This window comes from Gymnoscopelus braueri, assembly GCF_963280865.1.
Source record: "Gymnoscopelus braueri genome assembly, chromosome: 1".
Taxonomy (NCBI): domain Eukaryota; kingdom Metazoa; phylum Chordata; class Actinopteri; order Myctophiformes; family Myctophidae; genus Gymnoscopelus; species Gymnoscopelus braueri.
The window spans coordinates 7,233,828-7,245,794 of NC_137603.1; the positions used below are offsets into that span (position 1 = coordinate 7,233,828).

At 40.6% G+C, this 11,967-nt stretch overlaps 1 protein-coding gene across 2 annotated transcripts in view; it reads left to right on the forward strand.

Annotated features, from left to right (window-relative positions):
* The window catches only part of ddb1 (damage-specific DNA binding protein 1), a 119,266-nt gene extending 107,866 nt beyond the window's left edge, over nt 1-11,400 (forward strand). The window contains exons 25-28 of one of the 2 annotated variants that reach the window (XR_013933526.1): nt 3,397-3,499; nt 6,097-6,220; nt 9,897-10,195; nt 10,248-11,400. Coding sequence is in view for 1 of the 2 variants with exons in the window: in XM_080434512.1 (XP_080290638.1) it covers nt 3,397-3,499; nt 6,097-6,220; nt 9,897-9,980 (311 nt within the window). In the remaining variant the exon portion in view is untranslated. Of the gene's footprint in view, nt 1-3,396; nt 3,500-6,096; nt 6,221-9,896 lie in introns of both variants that reach the window. The other variant, XM_080434512.1, reaches the window with a different exon arrangement.
* The last annotated feature ends 567 nt before the right edge of the window (nt 11,401-11,967 follow it).

The window sequence follows — 11,967 nt, forward strand, 5'->3', positions numbered from 1 at the left end:
CGTTTGTTCTCAATGACCATACAGGAAACTAAGAGCAGCCCAGCAGACAAAAGAAATGCAAATCCTGCAAAGCATGATGGGACAGATAGCTTAGTAAGAGAGCAGAGTACTATCTTTGAATGTGAGACATTCAAATGGTGATTTCTCTGCTTACGGTTTTTAACTTGACTTCAGTTCTATAAGCTGTAGTTTCAAAACTCTTCACTCATTCTTTTTAATATGACTTTCTGCTTTCGTGTGAAATGGGGAAAAAAATCAAAATCGTTCACATATATATAGAATATTAACCTCTTAAACCCTATGTAATTTGTTGACCGGAGTCCTTGCTCCCCTCATTTGTCCCCTCATGCACCAAATATCTTTGCAGAAATAGCAGATCTACAAGCTCACAACTGAGGTATTTTTGGCTGAATGTTTGCCTGACATGACCTGCCCAGAATAGGGACGCTAGGGTTCACGTCACATTCCTACAGAGTCATCAGCCCATCAGACCAAATTAATGACTTCTATCATTAGACATCCATCCATTGTGTTCTGGAGTTATCCAAAACATTAACCTGCCTGTGAAAAGTTGGACCATTGTTATGTTTTATCATTCCTAATCAACGATTCAGGACAATTTTTACTTCCTTGGTTCAACGTATTTCTGCATGAATAAAGATTACTGAGATGGGTCTTTAATGCAGGGAGGTATTAAGGCCCTGGTTAGAAAGCTTCAATGACGCTTGTCATGTGAGGTCATTATGTCCACCATAATTGCACCTCAATTATTAATAATTTGAATCGCGCTGCACCGACCTTTAGTGGAACAAGGGCGGTACCGTAACACCACAACAACACAAGGAACAGGGGTCCTTGAGGGGGTTCCAGAAGGTCTCCCTAAATGAGTAAATATAGCATCAAAATCTGCCACATTTGTACATTGGCTATTCAAAAATAGCTGATCTGCAAGCTCAAAACGCAACAACACAAGGAACAAGCAGTTAAGAAAGTGAAGAAATTTCACATGACTATACTGACGGGCCATGAATAATGCATTTTAGGAAGGAAGCTGTGGGCCATATTAAGTCTGGCCTCGTGCCACGATTTGCCCACGGGCAGGACTTAAGTCATGCTTAAGTGATTAAAAAAACTGAAAATACAGCACTTATGCCATGTCATGATATCACTATAATATCATTATATTGCCCAGTCCTACATCCTGTTCCTTCTGTGAAACACTTACGTGTTATGAAGCTGACACATAACAGTACCGTTAAGCTGAGTCATGTCAAGCCCATTGTGGGGCTTAATGGGCTCAGGGGTCTTCAACGTTTTCAGCCCAAGGACCCCTTAGCAGAGAGAGAGATGAAGCAGGGACCCCCCAACTACATTGTTTACAATTGTGTTGCAGATTAAACTTTTTCATAGATGTCATAGATAGCTTCATAATCATAGACTTGTTTGACACACATTGTTTTGTATTAATATGTTGGATTCATGTTAATGTGCATTTTCAGACAGTTAACCTTCTAAACCCTCATTATTTATTCAACTTCACCTCTGTTGGCTCTGTACTTGGTTTGCTCTTTTTCCCTCTACACCAACTCTGAAAATAGCAGATCTACAAGCTCACGACGCCTCGCAGCGCGAGGCGTCGTGAGCTTGTGGATCTGCTATTTTCGGCTAATGTCCCCCATCACACAAATATTTGGCGGAGCCCCTGTAGTTACTCTGAGAAAAATGAAATATTAATTTCATTCCGTTTGATGTTTGATTAGTTTTAGCTAGGTTTATGTGTGCATAAAGTAGACACTTTTTTGTTTAGTTTTTCATTTTAGCTTTCTTTGTAACTTTTTCCAAGGAATGCCTTGATTTATAGAACCTAAGAAAGAAAGGAAGGATAACAGAAAGCACCGTAGTGTCTGTAGCCACCAGCCACCTGTTACAGCTGCCACTGTAATTATGTTCCTGTTCCTTCATGTGGTGGTGTTGATGATGTTCTTTTTTTCCCCCTCCACCCTCTGTTTCCATATCTTTTGGCGATGTGTGAAAAACAAACGTGTGAAGTGAAGTTACACGTGTGTGAAATATGGCTGCCGACAGGCAGGAACCTTGTATCTCCATATTGCAACCTGTAATGTTTTTTTTTTTTGGTGAATGAATGCCCTACTTGTACTTGTGCCGTACAAAAGTAGAGACGATAGCTGATTTACAAGCCCACTGAGCTTGTAGATCGAATTTTCAGTACTTAAGATATAATGTGAAAGTGGTGAAGTGTCTCTCTGTGGGTGTTATAAATATTGGACCAATGAAAAAGTATTTCAGAGTTGGTGACTAAATGATAACTACATTGGAACACAGGTCTTTTTTTTTCTTCCATTTCCTGAAAAGCAGGTCGTTTTCCTCCCAACAGTGACGATATTATGTTTTATGCAAAGGGCTAATCGACGTGTTGCCAGTCATTATTGATAAATGAATTGGGCACCCACACGGTAGCGGAGGTGCCTAATTACACGACTACTTAATAAATAAACCAATACATTTACCCAAAAGTAACAACAAAACAAAGTATTTCCTTGCTTACGGCAAAAACGTTCTTGAGAGCAATGTTTAGCTGTAAATGAGAGTGTTTGTTTACAAGCCGTGCAGGTTGATATGAGCAGACCTGTGCTCTGAGTCTTTGATTAGAAAGCGGTCTGTTATAGAGTCTTGTCATCGGTCATTAAGAAATAACACACCGCTTAACCCTTTAAGACCTGAAGCCGATTCTACAAATGTCTTCTACATCCCAACAGTATTCTGAAAAACATATGTTTCTATATCAGTGGTGCTCAAACCTTTTCATGTCAAGGACCCCCAAAATTAAATGTATTTTGCCCCCCATCTCAAAATATTTTGTTCCAGGGACCCCCATGAAGCAAGGATTTGAGTTAAAAAAATTCGCTTTAAAATAATATAAATATATTAACCTTTTTTTTTTTTTTTGAAAAACATGTTCAGAACCCAAGATATGATGATTTGAAGATTTGCTGCTCCATTCACTTCTTGTTTAACTTTTTACTGAAAAAGGCTGTATCTCGGCTCCTAAGCACTTTTTCTTTTACAATTAATTTTGGTTGTGGCACTCAGAACCCAAATTCCATAAATAAGCATGGCACTGAAAGAATTAATTTGCACACATTTTCGCGATTTTTCAAAAATATTTTTGAATAGCCTAAAGAAATCTAAAAATGACAGATGTGTTCCCTGTCTTAATGGGTTAATTCAGTGATTGACCAATCAGAATCAAGCATTCAACCAAGCCGTGTAATAATGTTTTAGTATGTTTATTGTTGTGTTGCATTGTTGACTGACGTCTCTGTGTGTGTGTGTGTGTGTGTGTGTGTGTGTGTGTGCGTGTGCGTGCGCGTGTAGGTCTGGTGACGTCCCTGTCTGAGGGCTGGTACAGCCTCCTCCTGGATCTGCAGAACCGTCTGAACAAGGTCATCAAGAGCGTGGGCAAGATCGAGCACAGCTTATATCCTTTTTTCTCTCTCGTCTGCATCATGCATGGTTACCCGTCTGTCACGTTATAGGCCTGTCAACGGCGGCAGTGAAAACTTCACACCCGGAACAATGATGACGGTTGTTAATATAAACCTCGACCGTGTGTGACACACCGCCACCAGGCCCCCCCCGTGTTTCACCATGATCTCATGCGTGAAATGGGCTGTTGCTTTGTGACGGGACGACCCACGCCGTAGCGTAGCAGCGCCCATGATGATATGTCGTAATTTTTCCAGTCAGAACCAGGGCTTTATGGTTTCCTGGCTGCGGAATAATGATCATATACAGGGACGTGCAGAAGGATTTGGAGAGGCAGGGGCTGGAATTTCAAAAGGGCACTTTTTGGATTTTGTTTCACGGACAATTACCATACTTTTAGGCCCAAAAACCCGAAAATGTATCACTGCCTGCTTAATGGACTCAACGTCACGCACCCAACAAGCTTTGAACTGAGCAGATTGGACATTCCGTTCCAGAGATAATGGCCAAAACATCTTGAAAACGGCCACTTTCGCCGATTTTCGATCGCCGATTTTTGGCCATTCTCGCCCGTTTTTCTTTAATAACACGGGCAAAGAAGGTCGTACGGAGACAAACTAGATACCTGCGAAAAGTTCACTTTGAGCTGCATCCAACACATCCACTGGCATTTACGTCGGCCTTACCGTTAGGCCGCTAGGGGCAGTTGAATTTTTTTTCTTTTTCTCCAGTCTGGAGAGGGCACTTTTTTTAGCGACGGGTAAAGGGCAGGGGCTCAAGCCCCCTTTCATGTCTATGTGTGCACGTGCATGATCATATAGACTCTTGTCGGGTGGAAACCTCATACTGTATGTCCAAGACTGTTACTTTTCAGGATTGAAATTCAAAAACGACGAAAGCAGCAGATCCACAAGCTCGAAACGCGTCGCTTCGCGCCGCGTTTCGAGCTTGTGGATCTGCTGCTTTTGACACTTTTGTGTCACGCTGTAGTATGATCAAGTAGGGCGTTAATTTACGAAAAAAAAACTAAAAGTTAAAATATCGAGATGAAGAGGTTTCTGCCCCGATAACTACGTTATCGTCACTGTCGGCCAGAAACCTTGTATGTCCATGTTTCAACCTTTTTTTTTATGTTTTTAGTTTTTGCGAATTAATGCCCTACTTTGGTGTTCAAGAGTGTTATGCAAAAGTAGCCAAAATAGATGATATTTAAGCTCACAACACACACTGTCGATCCGACTCTTAGAGACGATTTTTTTTTCCTTCTTTTTCTAATGTCATGCTATCACAGTCAGCATAACGCATGACATATTTGGGTGTAGCTGCAGTGGGAACTCTATATATGGTTATGTCTGAGTCATAGTGAACTCTGTTTATGGTTATGTCTGAGTCATAGTGAACTCTGTGTATGGTTATGTCTGAGTCATAGTGAACTCTGTTTATGGTTATGTCTGAGTCATAGTGAACTCTGTTTATGGTTATATCTGAGGTATAGTGACGGGGCAGAGGTCCGCCGACCGGCCCACCCAATTTTTATATTAGGATTGTGAAAGTGGTTATGAAAAGTATTAACAGCTTGTGACTTTGGTTCCAGGTTATTTTTCCACATTTCCTGAAAAGTAAGGGGTTTTGTGACATACGAGGTTTTACACCCGACCACAACGTTATCAGGTCAAACAAACTGGCTGAATTAATTCGCAAAACTTTTCCGCTATTTTCAACAATACCAACGCTAGTTCAGATAAAAGGATTACTGCGCTTACAGCCCAGATAAGTCAAGGTTATTAATGCACATCTGTGTGTACCAGCAGGTTGTTTGGGCTGCCAGCCATCACCATTTGTTTTTGAGATTAGTTCATATTTTTTGAATGTGCCATGACCGACTACATTAGGCCCTCTGCCCAACCCTGTGTTGTGGATATATTAGTCCTTTTATTCTTCCTCCACACTATATTTTACATTCCACTAACAGGTAGGGTAAGTGTACGTTTTCTTTGGTTAAAATATGTGTTAAATAGCTCTATATTCTGATAGTACTCATTGCTGTAGAGTGTGTGTTCAGTAACAGGAGTCTCCATGTCTCTCCAGCTCTTTGGTAAGCAGAAAATGCAGTTTCAGGTGAGAGAACTCACACAAGGTACAGGATAAACAAGGGAAATTGGAAGTGATGACACAAAGAAATGAGCAGAACAAAATTGGAACTGGAACAGTATAAAATGTAAGCTGATAAATGGGTACTCTCCCCTGATTGGCTGAAAATGTGTAACCCACCTGAAAATGTATTTTCTGTTTACTAAAGAGCTGGAGAGACTCCTGTTACTGAACAAACACCCTATAGCAATGATTACTATCGGAATATAGAGCTTTAAGCTTTTAACAAAACAAAAAAAACGTTGTTTTCACCCAAATTACCCCTTAAACCCTGATTCCAACCTGGGCCGTCAGGATATTGCATCTGGGGGAGAAAAAAATGAATATTTTAATGACCTTATGAAATAAATAACATTATTTCATAATGTTATTTCATAATGAAATGACACAAAAAGGTATGTACCGTACACATGGATGTTCCTTGACTCTCGTTGTCACCTGGAGGTCGTTCCACACAGAGCGTAAGACGGAGCAGGCCACGGGCTTCATCGACGGAGACCTCATAGAGAGCTTCTTAGATCTGGGCCGGGCCAAGATGCAGGAGGTGGTCAGCACTCTACAGGTACAGTACAGAACACACATGCACCAACTATACAGTGCATCCATGTTATAGAGCAAGGGTTCTTCAACGTTTTTCAGGCCAAGGACCCCTTTAGCTGAGAGAGAGATGAAGCAGGGACCCCCCAACACACTGTTTACTTGTGTAGCATTGCAGTTTAACCCATTAAGACCTGGAACTGTGTCATTTTTAGATTTGAGCTAAAAAGCATTATTTTACACTTTGGGCTATTCAAAAATAGCAGATATACAAGCTCATAGCGCGGCACCGAGTGCCGCGCTACGAGCTTGTAGATCTGCTATTTTTGAAAATTCGTGAAAATGTGTGCAAATCTTTGAATATATATATTTTCAAAGCGAACATTTTTAACTAAAATCTTTGCTTCTTGGGGTCCCTGGAACAACATATTTTGATGGGGGTCCACGGCCAAACACATATCATTTTGGGGGTCCTTGACATGAAAAATATTGAGCACCACTGATATAGAAACATACGTTTTTCAGAAAACTGTTGGGATTTAGGAGACATGTAGAATCGGCTTCAGGTCTCAATGGGTTAAACTTTTTCATACATTTCATAGATGGCTTCATTGACTATCATCAGTGTTGTGTAAATTAATGTTTTTTTGTTCATTTCAAACATTTAACCACTTAACTCTCTCAGTGCCAATGAAATAAAAAAATATGTTCATACTGTGCCAGCAATTTTTTTTAAAGTAAAAAAAAAAAGTGCTCAGGAGCCGAGAGGAGCCTTTTTGCTCAGGAGCCTTTTTCAGTAATAAGTTAAACAAGAAGTGAATGATTTTTTTTTTACTCTGGATAACTCGTTCTTGGCACTGAGGGCATTCAGAAAAAAACTCGGGATAACTATTTTTTGGCACTCAGAGAGTTAAACCCCCCTACACCAAACCACTTTGCCGAAAATAGCCGATCTAGCTTGTAGATCTGCTATTTCCGGCTAATGTTCCCTTCAGAAAAGGAATTCTAGGGTTCAAGTGGTTAATGAAAAAATAATAATAATCCTATCTCACAAATATTTTTTAATTGTAGTAACTCTGAGGACCCCCTAGGGGTCCCGGACCCCCTGTTGAAAGACCCCTTGTTATAGAGAGCTTCTTAGATCTGGCTCCTGCCAAGATGCAGGAGGTGTATGATGTAATTTCTGTTCATCAAAAATTATATTGAAGGTCGAAATGTCTTTTTAAAAGATGTATAGAAACGTTAAGGAAATTCTAAAGGATCCTAACCCTACTCCCTACAGTACTTACATAAGTAATTACTTACATATTTTCCTGTTCTCCAGTCATTCAGTAAAAACGTTTTTCAGTAGTTATATTTTCTATACTTATTTATCTCACTGTGAACATGTGATGTGTGCGCTGTACAAATGTCCACACAAACGGCACAATGGATCATTTGCAGACGTCAAGGTTTTTAGCTATCTTTTACATAGAATTCAAATCCTTGGTTTTAGAAGGTTTTGTGCCTCTTTATATAGAATACAAATCCTTGGTTTTCGAAGTTTTTGTGCCTCTTTATATAGAATACCAAACCTTGGTTTTCTTAGGTTTTAGCCTCTTACATAGAATACCAAACCTTGGTTTTCGTGCATTATGATTTTATGAATCAGGAGTAATCTAGTTTTGAACTTTGTAAATGAAAGAGAACATGCCAGCAGAAAACACTGAATAGTTCTGGAGCTTCTTTGCAGTCGGGTGGACACCTTGTATGTCCAAAAGGAAATGGTGAAAAAAAGAACCTGTATTAAAAAATACATTTTCTTTCACTTTCAAACATGTTCGGGGTCATTTTAACATCTACTCTGGCTTGTGTTTCACCTCGAACAGTTTTTAAGTTGATTTATTCAGTATTTAGATATGTGTTATTCATCAGACACTTCCCCTTCCTATATAAACCCATTGTAACTTAAAACGTACAGTGGGTTTAGATAGGAACTAGGGAGTCTAACTAGTGTCTGATAAAATTAATATCAAATATCTAAATACTGAATCAATCAAGTAACTTAAAAACTGAGTAGACGTTAAAATGACACCAAACATGTTAGAAAGTGAAATATCGCTTTAAACTTTAAAGTACAAAAAAAATGATATCATTATTTATAGAAAGCCAAGGAACTCTGCAGTGCATCAAACTATAAATGCCTTTTCAGTAGCGTCCAATTGGCAGACAAATTCAAATTAATTGTGCTTGTACTACTCAAAATATTTTGTGCAAGCGTATGCGTTTATTCATATTGTCTAGGGAAACTTACAGTATGTCAGCAAAAAAAGAAGACAATACAAGCACAGCAGAGCAGAGCATACCAAATGAGACCAAATTATAAAGACTCGTTAGAATAGAAACAGATGAGCAACACATACGGTCTGATTAACCACATACAACGGTGTAGTGCAAAAAATAAAGAAAATGGCCGATCTGCAAGGTCACCCACCGCCAAGGTTCTGACCTTGTAGATTGGCATCTTTTTATAATCTATTAAATCGATTACAAAGTAGGCATTTAGCAAGGTAAACGCATACATCAAATGCAGAGAGACGGTGTAGTGCCTCAGTAAGCTATGATGACAGGTAAACCAAGAACCTATAGCATCAGGTTATACATTATACCAGTGGTTCTCAAACTTGTCAAGGACCCCCAAAATTATACGTGTTTGGCCGTGGACCCCCATCTCAAAATATTTTGTTCCAGAGACCCCCAGGAAGCAGAGATTTGAGTTACAAATGTTGTCTTTAAAAAAATATATATATTCAAAGATTTGCGTAAATGTCCATGATTTAAAAAAAATCTGAGATCTACAAGCTTGGCACTCGGTGCCGTGATGAGCTTGTAGATCTGCTATTTTTGAATAGCCAAAGTATACAATAATGGTTAAAGTGGTTAAAATGATTGTGACGCTATATTAACTTATTTAGCTGGGGACCCCACTTTGAGAACCAATGCATCATACTATCAAAATAATAATCTGTACATTGAAACCAGGTAAACAATGAACCCAGCTTTTGTCTAAATAACCTGCTGTCTAAATATTAAAGTTGTACAATGCAGAATCCCAAATAACGATTTTTAGCAACCTCTGCTGGTCACTACCGTCACTGCATACAATTTCTGTAATCCTCGATTACCCAGAATTCCATTCGTTTTCACCGGAAGCCGGAAGCGTTTCAAAAAGCGATCTTTTAATTGTTTTATACTATCTACGGATCGTTTCTCTTAGCCAGTGGAGCATTAGTTACCATGAGCTGTGCTTTCTTTTTCTGTTCTTTTTCGATCTTCCAATCCTACATTCTCTTAACATCAGCGTGAGGTTCCTTTTTGCTATTACCGCGGTAGTTCCTGGCCAAACAGGAAACCGTTGCGGTAGTTCCTGAGGACGTCGGCCACGACGTCATGACGTTGGCCAGGAACGTCATTTTCCCGGGAAAGTCCCCCCCGTACACGTTCAATAGAAAATATATAAATAAAAGGCTTCCGGGGGTGAAATTCACGGAGTGGGTGTTGTGAAACTTTTGCCACTCGCAAAAGATATACAATTTAACTTTAGTTTTGTTGAAAACGTTACCTAGTATTACTTTAACATTGTGGTCAAAGGAAAAACAAGCCCTATTGAGATTAACTGTTCCATGTGCGTCGTGTCGTACGTGGTTTTTTTTCTCCCCCAGATTGACGACGGCAGCGGGATGAAGCGCGAGGCCACGGTGGACGAGGTCATCAAGATCGTGGAGGAGCTGACCCGGATCCACTAGCCTAGAAACCCTGTGCTCCTGTGCTTCTCTAGAAGACCCACCCGTCAGAAGACACACACGGGACAGGGACAGCTTTGTAAATAAATATAAATAAACCCGCTGTGTGCATGACGTCATGTTCGTCCTTCAGACTTCAAACATCTGTCCCTCTTCTTCAGCCCCTCCCCCTCCCACCCCCCACCTGGAGCCTAACGCACGCTTCGTTGCTCGCCGGCGTCGTGTGACAAAAACAGTCGATCTACAAGCTCAGGCCGTGAGCGCTGTGAGCTTGTAGATTGACTATTTTTGGTCTGTGGCGGTGTGGCGCAACGAAGCATAAATCGGGCTTAAAATTGACAACAAATTAGACCAAAGACTTTGGTCGCGGTGTGCGTGCGAGTGTGTGTGTGTGTGTGTGTCTGTGTGTGTGTGTGCGTTTTGCTTGTGTGGCAGAGCGAGGCTGTGTGTGTGTGTGTGTGTGTGTGAGCATGCATGGTTTACAGTGTGTGACTTACATCATGAGAATTTAACCCCTTCACCACAGGGCAGGGATTGTGTGGCTTCTTGCCAGGGAGGGAGTGTTGTGGCTATAAATATAAATACCAATAGGCACTGTACTGGCTTTTTGTAGGACTCACCAGGTTTATAAAATAATGTTCCTACGTTCTGAACTACACTCTTACAGGATCTACAATCTCAGTCTCCAATAGGAGCATAGGAGCAGTGGCGGCCATTTTGTTTACCTGGTTCCACAGATAGAAAGCCCATTCATTGAAAATATGAATATTCACTATTTTAAGCCTGGAACCGAGCCATCCAGGCCTGTGGGGTGGTTTAAAGTTACAACTTCTTTTTTTTGCGGTTTAAAAAAAAAACTAAATTTGACATTTTTTGATCATAATGTTTTATGTTCATGATTCACCAGTAGCCTGGATGGCTTGGTTCCAGGCTCTAAAATAAGTTATATATATATTTTCGGAAATCTCTATGGGGCTGAATGGAGGGACTTTCTATCTATGGAGCCACAGTAAACAAAATGGCCGCCACTGCTGTGCTCCATGGATGCGAGTTGTTTTGTCTTTGGGATTTGTCCCCAGGACACACTTTTAACCACTTGAACCCTTAGCTAGCGTCCCCTATTCTGGGTGGCGAACATTCGGCTAAAATACTAAAGTGTACAGGTATGAAACTAAGTGTCTAGGGTTCAAGTGGTTGAAGTATATCCCATTAAATTGGTCCCGTGGTGAACAGAACTCCTAGATTGTTACGCTGTGTCGGAGTATAAAATGGGCTTAACGGCTGTTATTGAAGTCTGGAGTGAACAGGATATACTTGAGAAACAAAATGAGGAAAAAAGAAGAAATAGATTTGTAGCTATTTTGTCTCTGTGATGTTCTCTCTCCATGTTTTCTTTTAATAAAGGTTGCTTTAGTACCATCCACCTCTCTCTCTCTCTCTCTTCATTGGGGTGACTGACTCTCACTCAACCTCGCTCTCCCACTAAAGTAAAGCCGTTCTTATGATACGGGCCAGGGGTCATCAATATGTCCGTGGCAAAGACTTGGTCTTGTCCTTGGCACATTTTTTATTTTTATTTTTTACACACCATTATAATCTTATTTTGATCATAAGACCCAATTACTTAACACAATACCCGCCATGGACGCATAAAGTCGTTCTATTAAAAAAATTAGGCACGCTGTTTTAGGCACCGTAACACAGCTTTGGGATGATCCATCGTCACTCAGAGAAGCAGGGGCGGACTGGCCATTTGGCGTACCGGGCAAATGCCCGGTGGGCCGCTGGGCCACCCAAAAAAATAAATAAAAAAATCTAATCAGTCTAGTTTTTTTTTGAAAAATATTGTCGCTCCCATTTTAGGATTATTACGGTCATTTCCGGGTTGCGCGGCCCAATTAGTTACGTTAATGTTTGGGCTGGGATGCCTTCCAGCAGGGGCCTCAGTGCGGCTGCAGAGTTCATGTGCAGCCCAGGTGCTGGGCTGAAA